We start from the raw sequence: 22228 nt of genomic DNA, 5'->3' as shown, positions 1-22228 counted from the left end.
AGGCACAGGAGTCGCTGTGTGGTAAGTAGCTTGCTTACCAACCACATGGTTCCTGGTTCAGTCCCACTGCGTGACACCTTGGGCAAGTGTCTTCTACTATAGCCTTGGGCCGACCAAAGCCTTGTGAGTGGATTTGGTAGACAGAAACTGAAAGAAGCCCGTCGTATATGTGTGTGTGTGTGTGTGTTTGCCCCCCCCCCCCCCAACATCGCTTGACAACCGATGCTGGTGTGTTTGTGTCCCCGTAACTTAGCGGTTCGGCAAAAGAGACCGATAGAATAAGTACTAGGCTTACAAAGAATAAGTCCTGGGGTTGATTTGCTCGACTAAAGGCGGTGCTTCAGCATGGCCGTAGTCAAATGACTGAAACAGGTAAAAGAGTAAACTAAAAATAATGCTGTTCTTATTCATTAGACCACTTGTGCATATATAAAGACCAAAATGCATAAAAATGTTATTACTTTTAGCTTTTAAACCATGGCTCTTAGTTCGTTTCTAGTATCATACTATGTGAAGGGGTAAAGACCCTCTTTGGTCATAAATGACTATGGGATTGTACAAGTCTGGGCAAGGTTGTTTATAGAAGACCAGCAGTCACCCATTCATACCAGTCTTCCCTCACCACACCACCAATGTTACCCAAGGGAAAGGTAAAGACCAATACAGCTTGGCTGCCAGTGATGTTGCAACTACAGCTGAGTGAACTAGAGCAATGTCAAATAAAGTGACTTGCTTAAGAACACAACACATAGCCTAGTGTGGAAATCAAACTCACTGCCACATGATTGTGAGCCCCATGCTCTAACCACTGAGCCATGTGCCTTCATCATATGTACACATCCATAAACAAGACACCTGGTGACAGTGAAAAATGAAACCAGTTAAAACATATTATAAATATAAATATTTGGAAAATATGGTATTCTCTAAACATGCAGTTAAAAGTCTGAAAAATTATGATCTTATTAACAGCATATTTCGCACTTACAGACGTAATTTTTTTGTTGTTGTTTTTTTACAATTCCAATCAATTTCTTGAAATTAGAAACTTCGCAAAAAACATGTTTCATGTGTTGAAAATTTATGAAGGGAGGAGTTGGTTGAAATAATTTCTGGATGTGGCAGGCTTCTCTCAGTTTCTGTCTACCAAATCTACTCACAAGGCCTTGGTCATCTCAGGGCTGTTATAGAAAACGCTTACTTAATGTGCCACAGTGGAACTGAACCTGAATCCATGTGGTTTGGAAGTAAACTTCTTAATCACCTAGCTACACCTGTCCCTTTAGGGAAGAAAGAATTTCTTTAACTACTTTGATTTTTCTCTTCTACAAATTATAAAATGTGACACAAAGGATTAATTTGATACTATTAGCTAAAGATCATTTGATGGTATTTCTGACTTATTAAAGTTTTGCTTGTTTTTAGTACCTTTCATGTTACTTGATATTATGTTTTACCATTAAATATTTTTTTTCTTTGAATTTATACAGACTATTGTATCTGACTGCAGTTTTGTTGCATCTCTTGCTATTGCTGCACAATATGAAAGACGTTTTGATAAGAAATTGATAACAAGGTATGAAACAAAACAGGAGTCTGTCTTTTTAGTTTCAACAAAATACTGTATTATTTTATCTTTGGTATTTGAGTAGTATTTTTTCCACCTTGTTTTTCCCCAGTGTGCTCACATGCATGTGCAAGTTTGTATGTGTGTATACTTTTCTTCCTTTACTTGTTTCAGTCATTTGACTATGGCCATGCTGGAGCACTGCCTCATATACATACATACATACATACACACACATGCGCGTGCGCGGTTAGTCCACATTACTCTGTAAGGAGCATAGGCCCAGTTTTTCTGGCATGTATATTCCTCCCTGAACAAGATGCCAGTCTGTCACATGATCACCCTTTCTTACTAGCTGAGTTTACTGGAGCAAAGTGAAATAAAATGTTTTTCTTGAGAACACAACACATCACCTAGTCCAGGAATTGTGGTTTCAATTCCTGGCAATATGCTGTGCTTGTGAAGGCCAGTTGAACCAAGTGAAATTGTAGTCATGGCCGATGCCAGTGCCGCCTGACTGGCACCCATACTGGTGGCATGTAAAAAGCATCATCAAGCCAAGTAAGATCGTAGTTGTGGCCGATGCCAGTGTCACATAACTAGCCTGTTAAAAGCACCCTTCAGTGGTTGGGCAATATGCTATGCTTGTGAAGGCCAGTTGAACCAAGTGAAATTGGAGCTGTGGCTGATGCCAGTGTCATTTGACTGGCATGCAAAAAGCCCCATTTGAGCATTGGGCCTCATGGAGGCAGTGACAGGTGACCAAGACCCTTGGCAATATACCATGCTTGTGTTAACCTGTCGAGCCAAGTGGGACCATAGTCATGGCCGATGCCAGCATCAGGTTAATGGCACCCATGCTAGTGGAACATAAAAAGCACCTACTACACTCTCGGAGTGGTTGGTGTTAGGAAGGGCATTCAGCCATAGAAACCTTGCAAAATCAGACTGGAACCTGGTGCAGCCCCACTGCTTACTAGTTTTCAATCAAACCGTCCAAGCCATGCCAGCATGGAAAGCAGATATTAAACAATGATGATGATGCACTCTTGAACCAACAGCTCCACAGTTAAAAAATTTATTGATTTTTAAATACTGGTATTGTGATTGGAAATTAGGATATTTGCTTATTTCTTAATCAAGTGATTTTATAATTGGTTGTCCTTATCATGAGCTACTCAACCAGTATGTGTTGTGTGTAGCCTGTCAGCAGACAAGCAGAGTTATATACCTTCTTCAGTGCTGTAGTAAATGTACAGTGTGCAGACAGCAGTGGTTTGGTATTGTTCCTTTCAAATCTCCTATGAGTGCAGTAGTTACATGTTTTGTGGTTTGGCTTCCATCAGTTAGTTCTTTGATTGAGACACTCTTCAGGCCTTTTGTCTGAAATCCTTTCAGCTCAACATTAATGATTACTGAAGTAATGTCAGCAGGCTGAGTTTTGTTATTTTCAGGTGGAGTACTTAGTCTGGCTTATATAATAAGGCTTGGTTTCTTTTTAGCAACTTTGACAAATTGGCTTTGAAATATTTAAAAAATATTTGTATTGCAAATATTGGTTTCAAATTTTGGCACAAGACCAGCAGTTTCATTGGAGGAGGCAAGTTGATTGCATTGACCCCAGTGTTCAACTGGTACTTATTTTATCGACCCCAATAAAACGAAAGGCAAAGTCAACCTTGGTGGAATTTGAACTCAGAACATAAAGACAGACATAGTGCCACTAAGCATTTTGCCTGGCATGTTAACAATTCTATTAGCCCACTATAATATTGAAAATATCAGTATATAAAACAGAAATGGTATTTAAAATTTTTAAGATAATATTTTTATATATCCATTGAAATTTAGAATTTGTTTTAATTTTTTTCAGTATTATTTACCCTCAGAACAAACTTGGTGAGCCTATATATAATCCATGTGGGAAATACATGATCAAATTGCATCTCAATGGGGTGCCAAGGAAGGTAGTATATTTTAATATTATTTGTGATAGTGTATTATTGATAAATGTACTGTTTCTCGAATGTCATAAATGTTTATTGCCAGTATCATCAATATAGTTTGTTGTTAGTTTTTCTACACATCAAAGACACAGGCATGGCTGTGTGGTAAGATATTAGCTTTGCAACCACATGGTTCCAGGTTCAGTCCCACTGTGTGGGCCCTTGGGTAAGTGTCTTCTACTATAGCTTTGGGCTGACCAATGCCTTGTGAATGGAATTTGGTAGAAACTGAAAGAAGCCTGTTGTATATATATATGTATATATATCTATATGTGTGTGTGTCTTAGTGTCTGTGTTTGTCTCCCACTGCCAGTTGACAGCTGGTGATGGTTTGTTTATATCTCTGTAACTTAGTGGTTCAGCAAAGAGACCAATAGAATAAGTACCGGGCTTAAAAAGAAAGTACTGGGGTTGATTTGTTCAATTAAAAATTCTTCTAGGCAGTGCCCCAGCATTGCTACAGTCTAATGACTGAAACAAGTAAAATATCATATTGTGATGCCCCTGGACACATCATCAGAGATGTTTCCTGTGGTCATTAGGTGTTTTGAATCTTTCAACATTAGACACCTTCACCCAAAGCAACCCAACCAGGGTTCTTCAAGCACCATCAGTTTGTGTCCAGTTAGTACTACTCCTAGTAGCACAGTCCCTTCCAGAGCTCACACCTCTGATCCACAGCCACATTGAGGCAACCTCCATTGCCTCTACAATCATCATGATGTTGAGGTAGGATTTGCACTCCAACCTTGTAAGTCCCTCACCAGCAACAACCCCTTGTACTAACCCCCAAAATTCTCTCCTCTAGAGAAGTAACTCAACTGTCTCTATGGCATGTTGTATGAAGTGTCTGGAGAAAAATCATTAGGAACCCCATCCACTAAGCAGAGGAAACTCTGGAGGATAGCATGGGTTGAAGGGTTGTCACTTTAGTGCTGCAATGGTGCCATCAGTCGGGAGTTATTATTCATCATTCCAAAATATCTCAGCTAAACTTATAATGAAAGTTGTACACTTCAGTATAGCTTTCAACATGATGAATTCATTCAAAACTGAATCTTATTCTCTGTTAGTTCAGGAAATCACAGACAGATGTTATTCAAAGAACATCATCATCATCTTTTAACGTCCGTTTTCCATGCTAGCATGGGTTGGATGGTTCAACTGGGGTCTGGGAAGCCAGGAGGCTGCGCCAGGCCCAGTCTGATCTGGCAGTGTTTCTACAGCTGGATGCCCTTCCTAATGCCAACCACTCCGAGAGTGTAGTGGGTGCTTTTTATGTGCCACCTGCACAGGTGCCAGACCAGGCTGGCAAACGGCCACGATCGGATAGTGCTTTTTACGTGCCACCGATCGTGGCCAAAATGCAAAGTTTAATCTCTAGGTAACTATTAACAACCATTTATATCCAGTTACAGTATTTCCAAAGAAAATTTTAAAGATTTTTGTTCAATACAGAGCCCTCAAGATTTTGTTCATACAAGTTAATTCGTTAATCCTAAATATTCCTATCTAGTTTTAATGAAACATATCCATCTAGTTGACTCTCTCAGCAGTTCACCTACTGCGAAAGGCAACATATTTGTCTCTAGATAAGACTGTGAGAGCATACTTAATGCCAAAATAAAATAAAATACATGGTGAGAGAAAAAAAAAAATATCAGTCATCAGGAAGTGGCATGGCTTGTGAACCACAGCAATATCATATCAATAACAGGTTAAAAAAGAAACCCTTTATTCTTAATCGAGAGATAAATGTATGTTAGTGATTTATCTTTTACTTGTTTCAGTCATTTAACTGCAGCTGTGCTGGGCCACCACCTTGAAAGGGTTTTGTTGAACAAAACAACCTCAAGACCTATTTTGTTAAGCCTAGTACTTATTTTATCGGCCTCTTTTGCTGAACTGCTAAGTTATGGGAAAATAAACATGTCAGTGCCTGTTGTTAAGCAGTGGTGGGGGACAAACATGGACTGATCACAAGATACTGAGGCTTATGAAGGATATGACAAAGGACCAAGATATCGGGTGTCTTGCTGTACTCAAGAAGGTTTGTCCACCACAGCAGAATTGATACTGATGCTGCTACCGCATAAAAAGCCCTTGTGTTGGTTCTACATTAAAAGCATGGGTGCTGGTGTTATATATAAAGCACCCAGTACAGTCTGTGGAAGACACTTGCCCAAAGTGCCATGCTGTGGGACTGAACCTGAAACCATGTGGTTGGGAAGCAGGCTTCTTACCACACAACCATTTATAAATATAAGCCACTTTGTCTTATGGAAAGTTGTTAGTTTAGACATTTTCAGAGACTTCAACTTTGTCTAAAATCATAGAATAATCAAACATTTAAGTTAGATTCCACATTCTTTCTTTAGTTTAGATATTTATCACAATCTCAGAAACAGGTTTTAGAATGTTCTTAAATAACAAATGACTAAAAATTACTGATTTTTGCAGTCATGTTTTTCAGGTGATCATAGATGACTATTTACCTCTTGGTCGTAATTCGGAACTACTCTGTTCATTTTCTAATAATCGAAGTGAACTATGGGTCTCGCTTTTGGAGAAGGCATACATGAAAGTGATGGGTGGCTATGATTTTCCAGGATCAAATTCGGTAAGAGTTATGGAACTTTGTGCAGTTTTTTTTTCAATGTCTTCAGTTATTTTGTATATTGGTTTCAAATTTTGGCACAAGGCCAGCAAATTCAGGGGTGGGTGCAAATTGATTACATCGATTCCAATGTTCAACTGGTACTTATTTTATCAAACCCAAAAGGATGAAAGGCGAAGTCGACCTTGGTGGAATTTGAAATCAGAACACAAAGACATGAAATTCGACTAAGCATCTTGCCTAGTATACTAACATTTCTGTCGGCTTGCCACCTTAATCATCTTGTATATTAATTACATTTTTACTATAATGAAACATGTCTGTGCACGAGTACATATATGATTATACACACGAACATGTATATTCTTTTTCAAAGGAAAGTGAAAATTCTCACTAGATGCTCATGTTGGAAGTGTGTAAAGTCATTTGGTATATGTACATGAGATTCCCATTGAAAAGATTATAGTATCTATAACCTATATAACCGCATGCAACTTGTGGAGGTTTCATATCCTTGTTTGTGTCCTCCACCCCACCCAATGTTGTTGTTGCTGTCACTGTCACCATCATCATCATTGTCATTCTCATTTTTTTTTGATAATTTTGTCATTAAGTACAGCTATCTGTCTGGCATTTGTAAATTTCCAAGCTGTAAGATATTTCATAGTAAGTTTGCATAATTATATTGATAATACCATTTCCTGCAAGCTAGCTGTTGTTTAAAAAATAAATTTCTTTAAACCCTGCTTCATTTGAAAATGATTTATGTGTATATATTTTTTCTTCTATATAACATCACTAGTCTCTAGTTTTTAAGTAGCAATGTTTTCACCGTATCTATTAGGTAAGCAGATAGATGGACATACATACACAAAGAGATATTAGTAGCCTGTTTGGAGACTGAACATGTTCTTATAGTTTTAAGTAATATTTAGAAGACAGAGGTGCGGATTTCTGAACCCAAATCACACACAAAGAAATTCTGGCTGGTACATGACACTGACTCTTACACTTTCTTTTCAATGCTTAACTATGTTTAGAGTGCACTAGTCACTATCCCTGTGTTTTTGACTGTAGTTGTCCTGGGCCTCATAATATTGCAAATTGAAGAGTATAACATTATCTTGATGTAAATGTCCTGGTGATATTGTAAAAATAAATTTTTTTGTCATTGCTGCTGCTCTTGATTTATTTTTATAAAAGTTATTTTTCTTCATTTTCATTTTTCAATGCAATACAGAATATCGATCTCAATGCACTAACTGGATGGATTCCAGAGCGTATATCTATTGTATCTACTACCTCACCATTTGATAAAGATAACGTATTTAAGCGCATTTTTGAGCGGTTTCACAAAGGTGACTGTCTAGTTACAATGTCTACTGGTGACATAAATGAAAGTGAAGCTGAACGTGCTGGTCTTGTTCCTACTCATGCATATGCTATGTTAGACATCAAAGACGTTAAAGTAAGTTTTTTACATTTGTCATATTTTATTTTTAACAATTCTAAGAAAGAATATAATTAATGTCTAAAAATGTTTCTCTAGATATTTAATATGTTTTTATAAGTTGTGCAAGTATGAAGACTAAGAACTTGATGAATGTTAATATTCATTTTTATATTAAAAGTAAAGTTATTGTAAATATGCATAGCTTTAATTAGATATGAAGACATATGGCTAAGTGGTTAGAGCATTGGGCTCACAATCACGAGGTAGTGAGTTCAATTCTCAGACTGAGCTGTGTGTTGTGTTCTTAAGTAAGACACTGTATTTCATGTTACTCCAGTTCACTCAGCTGCAGAAATGAGCTGCATCATCACTGGTGCCAAGTTGTATTGATCTTTGCCTTTTCCTTGGATAACATTGGTGGCATGAAGAGAAGAGGCTGGTATGCATGGACGACTACTGGTCTTCCATAAACAACTTTGCCCAGACTTGTGCTTCTGAGGGGAACTTTCTAGGTGCAATTCCATGGTCATTAATGACTAAAGGGGGTCTTTACTCTTTTTCTACCCTTAATTAGATATATTGTTAATGTGATATTTACGTTGTTGCATTTAAGCTTTCATCTTAACTATATGCTAAAAAACAACATTTATGCAAAATCCATGAACATTATTACAAAAAAATATTATTCTTTGTTCAAAGGGTCGAAAATTATTCATGTTAAAAAACCCTTGGAATCATCTCAGGTGGAAAGGAAGATTTTCTGAGCATGATACTAAACATTGGACTCCAGAAATGCAAAGTATTTTAAACTACGATCCTAAAAGTGCCCAGAGCTTTGATAATGGTAAGGCGTCTGTTCATTATTAATCTGTGATAGCAAGAAATCATTATTATTCAAAATTAGTATGAAAATACAGAATTGTGAATATTGCCAAGATGAAGATTTTAGTTTATAGTTAGGATTAGTGTAACTCAGTATTGTCATGGAAACAGCAGGAGGTAGAATGTCCTATATAGTTTATGAAACCAATGTACAAACCACTTCGTTGAGTCTTAAGTTGACTGGCTTGGAATTCAAGTATACAGTATGAGCAAATGCATTTAATCATGTAAATAATCTCAGCATTGATTTTAATCCTAGGATTGTAGGGCAACCTGCTGTGCTTGAGGAGACCTATTGAGTCAAGTACATCAACATCAAATAAAAATCAAATGGAAATTGTAGTTGTGATACCTGTGCTGGTGGCGCGTAAAGAGCACCATCCGAGCGTGGCTGATGCCAGCACTGCCTTGACTGGCTTCTGTGCCAGTGGCACGTAAAAAGCACCAACTGATTGTGGCCGTTGCCAGCCTCCCCTGGCACCTGTGTTGGTGGCACGTAAAAAGCACTCATACACTCACGGAGTGGATGGCGCTAAGAAGGGCATCCAGCTGTACAAACACTGCCAGGTCGGACTGGAGTCTGGTGCAGCCTCCTGGCTTCCCAGACCCCGGTCGAACCGTCCAACCCATGCTAGCATGGAAAACGGACGTTAAACGATGATGATGATGATGATGATGATTAAAATCAATAGAACCAGCAGAATACAATTTCCTGATCTCATCTGGGTTTTTAGTTAGGACTAGTTGAAATATGTCTCTTCCTCTCTTAGGTACCAGTCTTATGTAGGCTTTGCTGAGTGTCACCTCTCAGTTGCAAAATGCTTCTACTACTTACAGTGTACCTTTCTCCTTATGTTTTTTTTTTAAAGGCCTGCTAAATTGAACCTTTGAGAATTAAATACTTTTATCCGAAACTATATAGCTCTGATAATAGGATGTGAACCATGGATTTTATATCCATTAACCTGGCAGCTCAAAACTCCATCACCTATGATTCCATGATGTTTCTCTTATTGTTACTATGCTTGTATAACCTCCTTTGTTATATCACATTCTTGGAAACTCTTATCTTATTCATAGGCCATTCTAATGTTCTATTACATTAACCCTTTAGTATTCCCGTTATTCTGCCAAAAGTAATACTCATTTATTCACATTGCTTTGAATTAATCATGCATTACCTTGTAGCTTTGAGATTTTTAGAATGACATTGAAGGGTTGGTGTGAGAGGCCAGATCTGGCCAGTTTGAACATAAAACAAGTAGAATATTTTAGCTGGATATGGCTGGTTTAAATGCTAAAGGGTAAAATAAAAAAAAAACTTTTCAGTTAATTCCATATCTATTTCATTCAGTATTGAAATACTTCTCAGAGAATATATATTATCTACACAGCTGGACATGGGCCCAAGAATAGTGGGTGCAGGGGGTGCAAAATCAAAATTTTCGCCCTTAATTTTCTCAGGTTTAAGGTTTAGAAAACAGTGCATAAAAAGTTATCTGTAAGAAGTAGATAGAAGTTAGGTTTTTTTTTCTCTCAAAGAACATAAAAAATAAATAAATAAATAAATAAAAAAAACAGTAAGACTTTGTTAAAAATTTTGGACCTCAGTCTGCACCTCCTAAGCAAATTTCGTTCCTGAGCCAGTGCAGCTTGAATAAATATATCCTCTGTCATTGAAACCAAATCATGGTCTGAAAAATGGAAGATAAAACTAATATTAATTTTTGAAATATTTTTACAGGAGTATTTTGGATAGATTATGAATCTATTTGCCATTTTTATGAAGTAATCCACATCAACTGGAACCCAGAATTATTCAAGCATACCACTTGTATACACAGGTAAAGCCAATATTTTTTTAAAAGCTATCTTTTTATAATTTTGGCCTTCTTTTTCATTTTAATATGAAATAATTTTTATAACTTGAGTAAGCATGTTGCTTTGTGTTTCCATTATTTGTTTTGTATTATGATAGTTGTACAGTAAACTTCCACCTACCCAACACAACTGGGACCAGACGGTTGCCAGATGACTGAATTTTCCAGATATCTGATCATTATTCTTTTAATTACCATAGCACTGTACAAAACTCATTAAAACTACAATAATCCCTCAACTATTGTGGGTGCTATGTTCCAAAATCCCTCCGCGATAGGTGAAAATCCACGAAGTAGAAATAGTACTGTATATTTTTTTATTGTTATGATTTGTATGTATTTATTTTATTATAAATGCAAAACAACACCACGGATGAATCGCTGTAAGCTTAAATAATAAACTGCAATATGGTGATGGATTACTGTATATATATATGCATCAGTGTTATTATTTATATTTTGAATCTAGTGAAAATGAGGGAAATAGGAAGAAATAAAAGTATAATTTAAGTAAAGAACAGGTTTTATTAACCTAATAAAGTAGAGGTACTTTATAGGCGCAGGAGTGGCTGTGTGGTAAGTAGCTTGCTAACCAACCACATGGTTCCGGGTTCAGTCCCACTGCGTGGCATCTTGAGCAAGTGTCTTCTGCTATAGCTCCGGGCCGACCAATGCCTTGTGAGTGGATTTGGTAGACGGAAAGAAGCCTGTCGTATATATGTATATATATATATATATATATATATATATAATATATATATATATGTATGTGTTTGTCCCCCTAGCATTGCTTGACTTAGCGGTTCGGCAAAAGAAACCAATAGAATAAGTACTAGGCTTACAAAGAATAAGTCCCGGGGTCGATTTGCTCGACTAAAGGCGGTGCTCCAGCATGGCCGCAGTCAAATGACTGAAACAAGTAAAAGAGTAAAAGAGTAAAGAGAGTACTGTGAATGCAGTAAAATAAAATACTGTACTGTACTTTGAGAAGCAGTGATCCATTTTAGATACAATAGAAACTACCTTTCTTTTAATGACATTTAATTAACACAATTAGCACAGATTATCTTGACTCTAATTAATAACACATTTTTATTTTATTTGTTTTCTGAGTGCTGGTTACTTGAGAGACTTGGTTATTTGAGTATCACATAAAAGAGAGTTTACTGTACTAAGATGCAGTTTTCCTATTCTATGAAATTATTTGTTGTCATTCAGTATTTGTATATTATTACTCACATGAGATTTATCAGCTGTGGAGTAAATATTTTCAATCCATTAATGTGATATTGCATTCAGGAAAGCTATCAACAGGGCATACAAAGTTAATTCCCTTCTAAAGCTTTTGTATTATAATAAAATTATCTAAGTGTCTAATACAACAGTTATACTCAACATGGTTGTTTCATTGTTTTATAAATTCTGTATCAATCCAATAACTACAAATTAAAAGTATTTATTGCTTTTTATTCTCTATTATCTCATCTTTTTATTTCATATTCTTCAAAATACTTGGGTAGCATTTGTTATTGTTACTGCTGCTTTTGTTGATATTTGATATTATTACTGCTGTCATTTTTATTTATTGGGTCATTTCAGTGCCTGGCAAGCCAGAGAGGGACCAAAGAAAGACAGCTACAATATTAGTTTCAACCCACAGTATCATCTTGAAGTTAAAAGTACTCAGCCATCTACATTATGGATCCTATTAACTCGGCATATTACAGATAAGGTCTTCCTCTCTATAAAATATTTTCTCCTTTAAATATTATCATATTTTCAATTGAAACTCAATATATATTTTATATATAAACACTCTGAATTAGAAAATTTTAAATGAATTTAAGGTAGACAGTTTATAAATGTATTATTGCATGCAGTCTAACTACATTAGATTTATCTTTGATTTTTAATACATGCTGTCGTATCTCTTATTATAAAATACAAAATAATTGTTATTAAATTACACTGCTAACACATGCAGGATATGCAAATTATTTCAGCTGGGTTTTGATATTTGTTTGATTTAAATAAAAATTGCTATTAAGTCATCTTCATGAAACAGAAAAATGGGGATTACTTATCTTCTGAAGAGTAGCCAATAAGCCATGACACATTTTAGGATAAACTTCTTTGTTTTATGTGTGTAAAGAGAACAACAAGATGTATTTACATTTGTTTACTTTTCACAACAATGGTATTATAAACTGTAGTTTATCCATATTAAACTTATCTTGTTTTTTTTTTAAGGTTTGATATACTTTGCAGTAGATTTGCATGTTTCTTTAGCTTAAGTAGGAGGTTTGTCATGAGCCCAAGGACTCATAAGGCTGGAACTTAACCCAGTTCCCATGTTGTGTAAGTGATTGATATTACAACACTCTCACTGAATGGGATGCAGTGTGTCATAGGGTTCATTTCCCAACTATTGTTGGAAACTCATTTACAGTTGAGTGAACTGGAGCAATCTGAAATGAAGTATTTTACTCAAAAACACAGTGCACCTTCAAGTCCAGGAACGGAAACCATCTCTTATGAATTTGAGTGCTATGCCCTAACCACTAAGCCATGTGCCTTCACATAGGATAACATGTACAACCAAATTTATATACTATTTTACCTCTCTCTTACTAAAACTGTTTTCAAGATTTGTGTACAAATTTGCATTGCACTCCATTATTTCCTCCAGTTGACAAACATCTATTCCTTCAGAATGTAAACCAAAGATTGAAAAGCATGTCATACTTATGATGTTTCCTTGACTTTCACTTCTTTTTCTGTTCAGGGTACTTCCTAAGGCCGTTTCAATCAGCTTTGGTACATTCTCTTTTTCATTCATTAATTATAACAAAATGACCACATTGATGCAAGAATAATCCTGCAACAATTTGATTATTGAAGATGAGAATCATGGCTCAACTTGTCAAATTTCATCATCACTGAGCAAGAATCTCAAAATATTGGAATTTTTAACCCTTTAGCATTCAAATTACTTTATCAGATGTAATACTTATCTATTCAAATTGTTTTCATGTAATCATGCATTATCTTGTAGCTCTGAGATTGCAGTGAAGTGATTGTTTATTTTTTTAGAACGACATTGTAGGATAGGTGTGAGAGGCTAGATCTGGCCAGTTTCGACATAAAAGAGAGAGAAGATTTGGACTGGATATGGCCAGTTTAAATGCTAAAGGGTTAAATCACCAATGAATGCTACTTTTATCTCATTTGTTTTTACGACTATTTCTCCATACTAGCATGGATTATAACAATATGGTATTGAAACATTGTTTTATTGTTGCCATCAACAACACTCAAACAACATTTGAATAAATGAGTGCAAATATAAACAAAGACAAGCACACACATGTAGATACACACACACACAGACACATGTATGTATGTGACAAGTTTCTTTTCAATTTCTGTCTGCCAAATCCACATACAAGCTAGAGCAGAAAAACAGCAGTGCAAAGGGCTGTGCAATGGAACTGAACCCAAAATCATGTGGTTGGGAAGCAAATTTCTCAATCACACAGCATTGCTACTTCTGGTCTAGGTAAACTATGCTACGCTTTCATTGAAGCTTGGCTGTCCGCCATTTACAATAAAAAGTTTTTACTTTTCTGCTTCAGAACATTTTAATCAATTAAACTCATTTAAATTTATGACTCTTTCTTGAAGAAATTTTATTACAGTTTAATGACCTTCCTAATGCTAATCAATCAGCCATGAAATTAGATTGGTACACATGCACACATACCACACACACACACACATGCGTGCGCACACATATATATGCATATATACATACATATATGTACATACTTACATATATATGTATATACATATGCATATATGGGTACAGGACGTCATAAAACGTAAACAACATGAAATACGAAATCATGGAATACAAACTTTTTTTGCGAACAACGAAAGAAATAAATGGAAAACAAGACTAGTAACGTAAAGAATGGCCCTTCATCAGTTGTCAGAGAGAGTAAAGGAAGAAAAATGAGAAAGAGAGAGGGACAGAATGGTGAAGGGAAGAGGAAAAGAATTAAAGAAAGGATGAGAGAGGAAATGAAAGGGGAGAGAGAGAACAGTACAGAGAGTCGCATCAAAATATAAACACAGCAAGCAGTATATATATATATATATATATATACCATTATATATATATATATATATATATATATATATATATATATATACCATTATATATATATATATATATACAAGGTGTGGGTTTTAGTCCACAGGTGATCTTAAACGATTAGGTACACTAGGTAAGTGCTGTAATGGATTATTAGGGCTCCAAGGTTAGTTATGGAGCCATTGCAGATTTCCGATGCAGTGGATATATTATATGAGTGTGTGTGTGTGTGCACGTGTAAATAAACAAATATTACAATGCATGTATGTGGTTATGTGATATATGTATATATAATAAGGTTGGCTTGTTTGCAATTTTACAACTGAAAGGCAGAAATATATACATCGCTAAAGTGACTGATGGCACTAGTCAACACCAGTATTGCTTGAAATAAGAGTTCTCGTGACTGAGTTGTTTTAACTCTTATTTCTAGCAATACTAGTGCCCTCAGTTACTTTAGTAGCATACACACACACAACAATGTGTTACCTAGGGTATAGTTTAATGGCAATAGTAGTATTTGAACTTAGTCCAACATTTTTAACTCCACAACAGTTTCTTTTAATAAATACTATAGCTTTACAGTCATTGTGCATCTTGTTTTATCCAAAGTTATTTTTTCTCTTCTTGTTAGGATGACTTTGCAAACAACCGTGAATTTATTACACTATTAGTATACAAGAGTGATGGGAAGAGAGTTTTCTATCCATGTAAGTATTATCTATCTATCTATCAGATTGTATTCTCTTATCTTTCTATTAATTGTATTTTTTAATTGTTTCAGTCATTGGACTGGGGCCTTGCTGGAGCACGGCCTCGAAGGGTTTCTAGTCAAATAAATCAATCCCAGTACTTACTTTTTTTTAAAACTTGGTACTTATTTTATTGGTCACTTTTCCTGAACCACTAAGTTACTGGGGGATGTAAACAAACAAAGACCAGTTGTTAAGTGGTGGTGAGGTGTACAAACGCATAGAAATGCACAAAAATAACATACATATGCATATATACATACATACATACATACATATATATATATATATATATTATATATATATATATATATTATATATATATATATATATATATATATATATATATATTAGGTACATGTGATCCAGAGATCCAAGTACAGGAAGTTAGTAAGCTTCAAACATTTATGCAGTTGTACAGATGACAAAAAGTGGACAATATTCTATAAAACATGTTTATTAAAACGTTTCTTCCCATATTGAAATTAAAAGGTATTTCGATAATCTGACAGTTACCATATGGCTCATGGTTTAGCAACTAAAGCTGCTAAGAATGCAAATAAAAATCAAAAAAAGTAAGGAATAGACAAGGTAAAGCATGGGCTGGGACCATTTCATAAACTTATGTAACAAGTATCATTTTGCTATGAAATGGTCATAGTCCATGCTTTACAACGAGCATGTGGCGTAGTGGTTAAGAGCACGGGCTACTAACGCCAAGATTCCAAGATCGATTCCAGGCATGACCTGAATAATAAGAATAATGATAATAATGATGATGATGATACCAACAACAACAAGATCATTGAAAAATACCTTAGGGATGAGAACCCAGGTTCGAAATTTCCCCAAGACACCTGATGGAGGCTGGAGGGTATATCAGCCAAAACGTTGCTTTAGGGCATGGATTCACTGAAGCTCCGGCGTCTGGCGACGGACTTGGTAAACACCCACAAGGTTATCAACCACCTCACCAACAACAACACTGAACACCTTTTTGATCTCCATGTGTCTAACACACGTGGACATGCCTACAAAGTCAGAAAACAGCACAGCTCCCATGACTTTCGGAAACATTTTTTCATGCTCAGGGTTGCTGAAGCGTGGAATAAACTGCCTGCATCAGTTGTTGACTGCCATGACACTGCATCCTTTAAGGCCCTCATGCTTCCCGAAATCCGTCGAAACTACACCTGATTATATATACACTTTAGATGAGTTGTAGTGCACCTGAGCACTGTACACAATTATTATTATTATTATTATTATTATTAAAATGAGGACAAATAATGTAAATAAAATGAAATGTTAAAATTTTTATCATATACAAAATTTTTATCATATACATTTTTCTTGTACATTTTCATAAGCCCTTCTTATTTTAGCTTTATATTTTAATTATAATAGAATAAGTTAGTGTGATTAATCATGAGCAGATTTGAATATATTTTGTTTTTGCCATTCATCTTTAAAATTTATATAATTACAAAACTCACAAAGCAAAAATACAAAAATTTTAATGGAAATTGTGCTTATTCCAGTCCAAATTCCTCTCCTTCTTTAATTTTTTCATTCTCTACATTTTACTACTTTTTTCTTTTATTTTCAGATGACCCACCACCTTATATTGATGGGGTAAGAATCAACAGCCCTCACTATTTATGTAAGCTGGATGAGGAACCTGGAGTTAATTCATACACTTTGATTGTTTCACAGTATGAAAAGAATAATTCTATCTATTATACTTTACGTGTTTATGCTAATTCTGAGTTCACTCTCACAAGCATTGTGGACCTCTACAAAAAAGAATATGGCAGAAAAGTAAGTTCTTGGTATCAGCTTTTTAAAAAATTTATCTTCATCATTCAACATCCAGTTTTCATTATGTCAATATTTTAATAATATGTTAGCATGCTGGGCGAAATGCTTAGCTGTATTTCGTCTGTCTTTATGTTCTGAGTTCAAATTCCACTGAGGTCGACTTTGCCTTTCATCCTTTCGAGATTGATAAATACCTGTTGTATATTGGGGTCGATCTAATTGACTGACCCCTTCCCCCAAATTTTTAACCTTGTGCCTAGAGTAGAAAGGAATTATTTTAATAATAATCAAGATGGCAAGATGGCAAAATCGTTAGCACGCCAGACAAAATGCTTAGTGGCATTTCATCCCTCCTTTTGTTCTGAGTTCAAATTCTGCCAAGGTTAACTTTGCTTTTCATCCTTTTGGGGGTCGATATAATTGACTTACCGCCTCCCCGAAGTTGCTGGCCTTGTGCCAAAATTTAAAACCAATATTTTAATAATAACCTTGAACCAATTTCAGTGGCAGTTATACATCTAAAAGAAACCAAACAATAATCCAAGAAAACTGTTATCTTGAATGGAGTGTCAGTTTTAGATGTGTGTGTGTGTGTGTGTGTGTGCGCGTGCGTGCGTGTGTGTATATACACACACACACACGACAGGCTTCTTTCAGTTTCTGTCTATCATATCCAATCATAAGGCCCAAGGCTATAGTAGAAGACGCTTGCCCAAGGTGCCATTGAACTTGGAACCATGTGGTTGGAAACAAGCTTCTTACCACACAGCCACACCTGTTGAAAATTATTGGTAATACTGTATTTTCAGGCATGCAAGTTGACCTGTATAATGTAAACATGTAGTGTAAACATTCAAATATTGTCACTATCTTTCCAAATCCTCTGCATTTCACATGCAATTCCTGGTTCTCCAAAGCTTTCTTGGTGCATAGGTTGACCTGCTGTTTTGGGGTATAAATTTTGATCTGAAAAATTTTACTTCTTTACTGGAAAATATAGTGTCATGCCACTTCACATCAATTCAGTAGATGTGGAATTATCTGAATTTACAAGTTTTTGTGCAGTCATGGAAAACAATTGTTAAAAATTTGACTTCTTTTTTTAATCTCTTGATTTTTAAGTTTTACCTTTTTCTTCCTTGACCAGGTCACAGGACACTGGACAGGAATAAGTGCTGGAGGTTGTGCTAATTATCCAGAAACGCATAAATATAACCCTATTTACCAGATAAATATTGACAATCACCTCAGTGATAATAATATTTTGATTGAGTTGATGGGACCAAAGTAAGTGTTGATACTTATCATATAAAATAAAATGGCTAAAATTGAGGGCTTTTTAACCCAGCTATTATTTATATCTTTATCTTCTTTGAATTCCACTGTTAAAAATAAATTTAAACTTGTGAGGGTATAGAAGTAAATGTAGGAATAAGCAAGTTAGATCAATATATAATGTACATTAAATACATGAAATTCAAAAAATGTATATATGTTTACATACAAAAAGGTCTGACTTACACAGAATACAAATGATATAGAGAATTAAAGGGGTTGAAGAAAAGTATCACAAATCCAACAGCCATTTCTGGGGGCTCTGTGGTCCAAAATAATGTTTGTAGATTGATTCCATCATAGGATGAGATAAGCCTCCGTCTTCAGGGAAGAGATCTGACATTTGAGGTTTTAAAGGAAAGAAGTTCAAAGATTTTGAATGATTTTGTGGAGTGTATTAGAGGGGGGATTTGGAGAGGTTTTCAGTTGAAGAATAGTGAGAGGAAAAAAATAAATATCTAGAGTGAGGGATTAATAGTAGAAAGTTACATTAGAAATAAAGGAATGGTGAAGAAAACTAGTAAAAAAAGTAGTAAAATTATGCTTTATAGATTAGTCTTTAGACACATGGAAAATAGATTGTGTAGACCAAGCTGGCATGTTAAAAGCACTCAGCACACACTGTAAAGTAGTTAGCATTAGGAAATGCATCCAACTGTAGAAACAACCAAATCAGACTGGAACCTGGTGCAGCTTGCCAGCTCTGGTTAAACCATTCAACCCATGGGAAATGGACATTAAAGACTGTCCTTGTTTGTCCCCTCTATGTTTAGCCCCTTGTGGGTAATAGAGAAACAAAAAGAATGTTGTTGATATATATATATATATATATATATATATATATATATAAGTCATCCCATAAATAATGCAGTTCTTTTATACTTCTTTTATTTTTGAAAATTAAAATGAACAAAGTTCTTTTTTAATCTAAAATATACTCTCCTTCATTTTCTACAATACTCTTCCATCTGTCTGGTAGACTTGCAAGAACCCTCTTCCAAAATTCATTGTCCATGATGAAAAATACTCCTCAAGTACTGTTCTGACCTTGTCTACAGAAATCATATATTTTCTGTCCAAATGATTTTGAAGATTGTGAAACAAATGGTAATCAGATGGGGCAATGTCCGGAGAATATGATGGGTGGGGCATTGTTTTCCATTCAAGTTGCTCCAGCCTTTGGAATGTCATCCTCGCTATATGTGGCTGATGGAAGAACACCTTTCATCTTGAAATCAGAGACTGTCATTATTCTTCTAGCGCTGACTTAAGCTGCTCAAGCTGCTTGCAGTAGATAGCCTTTATTATCATTTGGTTTGGGTTTAAAAGTTCAAAATGTACTAAACCTTTCATATCCCACCAAACAGATAACACCTAACATGGGTGAAGACTTTCTTTAGCCTGGGGTGCCAGGGTTTCTCCTCTCCCTACTCACTGTCATTGGCGCTTGACATTTTTATAGAGAACACATTTCTTATCACCAGTCACTATTCAGTTGAAAAAAGGTTCATTCATGAGACGTGACAGCAAAGAAGAGTACACATTCACTGTCTTAGAAAGTTTGTGAACAACCCATTGACCCAATTACTTTCCTTCTTAGTAAATAAGTGAAAAATTTATCATATATTTATATAGATTACTACCAGAAATTCAATTTTGTTTCAACCAATGTTAAATTGGGATAGCCTCAGAGGTTAGATCATTAAATTATTTAACTTTTCATATTGGTAATACCATCAAATGTTTATAGCCATACTAAGTCCAATAATATTTAAATAAACATTCATTCTGTTACATTTATGAATTTGTTTTGCAAGATTCCTGATATGAAATCGTGTGTTGAAACAGATATTGTTATATTTTAGGATGGTCTTTTTTGTCTTTTCTTGCCAAATAAACGCACACTCTATATATTCATTCTTTACTTGTTTATCATTGTTCATAATTTATGTCCATTGTCTAGAAATTTTTTGTCACACACATGTGACCTCATTAGTGGCTTTTCATCCCTCATGTCTTCTTGAGGAGACACATGGGATGGAGAGTCTCTAAAGAGGTCTCTTGAGAAGACATTGGATGGAGAGTTGATGAAGAGGTCACAGGTGTGTGATGAAAGGTTTGCATACAATAGACATAAAATAAGAACAATAATAAACAAGTGGAGAATGAATGTGTGTGTGTTTATTTGGCTAGGACAAAAATGATCATCCTGAAATATATTTTTATGCAGTTTTTTTCCTTCTGCACTTTTTTTTCAAACAAGGATTAGACAAGCCTGTTTAATTACTATTTAACATATTGTTTTCACTCTAACTCCAAAGCAAAGTTATGATGAAAGGCATACTAGCCATGGCCATCCTGTCTTTTTGTATAACTAGAACTACATTTCCAAATGTGTCCTTTTTTTTTAAAGATGGTTAGGTGTGATGTGAAGGAGATTCATTTATTATTTCTAGCAAGCCAAACAACAGTATAGAGGTTCCTTCTTACTATAGGAAAGGGTAGTTTATTCAGAGTATATCTAATTAAATTGAAGGTTTACTTTTCCTAATTATATGACCAAATGGTTATGGTGTTGAACCCATATTGATGAGTTCCATTCTCAGACGTTGTGACACACCGTGTCCTTGAGCAAGACACTTCATTTCATATTGCTACTGTAGACTCAGTTGAAAATAAAGTACTAGCAGCACTTGGGCTTAACCCTGCAATGGACCAACTTCCCATTTAGTAAGGTGTCTTATATTCTCAGCTTAAGTGCCTTGAAAATCTGTATTAGTTCCAGCCCCATGAGCTAGTAAGCTGAGGGAAGATAATATTTTTGTCACATTTTCTAGTACTAATTACTCTAATGTGGAATCAAACCAAACAGTTTATTTTGTTGTATACATAATTTATAGCATTTGCTAAAGCTTTATTTCTTGCACAAAGTTCACTGGTATTTTCTTTTAAAATGTCTAGTCATTATTTTTTTGTAATATATATACTTGCATGACATCAACACTTATATCAATGCAAAATACATATACATTTGAATTATTCAGGCAATATGCTGTTGGTTTTGAGATAATAGCAGTCAGTGAAAATATTCCTAATGCCCCAGGAGCCTTCAAGCGGAAAACGTCTGGCGATTTTCGGTAAGTTTGTATTTTTCTTTGTGTGTGTGTGTGAGAGAGAGAGAGAGAGCACTTCATCAACATCATCATTTTAACGTCCACATATCTGGCATCCATGCTGGTGACATGTAAAAAGTACCAATTACACTGTTGGAGTGGTTTGCATTAGGAAGGGCATCCAGCTGTAGAAACCATGCAAATTAAATTGGAATCTGGTGCAGCTTTTCAGCTTACCAGTTTCAGTTAAACTGTCTAACCCATGCCAGCATGGAAAGCTGTGCTAATTGATGATGATGGCTTTTCATGGGTCAAATGAAACCTGTTTGAGGCAGATTTCCTACTAATGGATGCACTTCCTGTTGCTAGCCTTTTCTTGTTTCATCACATAATGACTGAATAACTGGGCCTTTGTTCACTGATGAAAATCAACAATGTCCCCATCATTTGCTTAGGTGGTGCTAATGATGATACATTAAATTGACATGGTCTTTGATTATTAAATTCATTGTCATAAATTTGGTCTTTAATTATTAAATGAAATCGTTATAAATTTGGTATAAATTTGTCATAAATTTCACCTTGATCTCAATAGCATTCAGATTTACTCTGTCAAATGTAGTGTTTATTTGTTTTCATTGTTTTG

The 22228-nt window shown here is 35.3% G+C and overlaps 1 protein-coding gene across 1 annotated transcript in view; it reads left to right on the top strand.

Moving 5' to 3' along the window:
• The window catches only part of LOC115214017 (calpain-7), a 52027-nt gene that overhangs the window by 17123 nt on the left and 12676 nt on the right, over nt 1-22228 (top strand). The window contains exons 10-20 of the mRNA XM_029783036.2: nt 1491-1576; nt 3441-3534; nt 6047-6193; nt 7431-7658; nt 8343-8487; nt 10270-10369; nt 12005-12137; nt 15196-15271; nt 16923-17134; nt 18282-18421; nt 21514-21606. Coding sequence (XP_029638896.1) covers nt 1491-1576; nt 3441-3534; nt 6047-6193; nt 7431-7658; nt 8343-8487; nt 10270-10369; nt 12005-12137; nt 15196-15271; nt 16923-17134; nt 18282-18421; nt 21514-21606 — 1454 coding nt within the window. The remainder of the gene's footprint in view (nt 1-1490; nt 1577-3440; nt 3535-6046; nt 6194-7430; nt 7659-8342; nt 8488-10269; nt 10370-12004; nt 12138-15195; nt 15272-16922; nt 17135-18281; nt 18422-21513; nt 21607-22228) is intronic.

Source organism: Octopus sinensis, linkage group LG1, assembly GCF_006345805.1.
Source record: "Octopus sinensis linkage group LG1, ASM634580v1, whole genome shotgun sequence".
Lineage (NCBI taxonomy): Eukaryota > Metazoa > Mollusca > Cephalopoda > Octopoda > Octopodidae > Octopus > Octopus sinensis.
The sequence above is the reverse complement of the archived record's forward strand: the minus strand, read 5'-3'. Positions and strand labels throughout refer to the sequence as shown.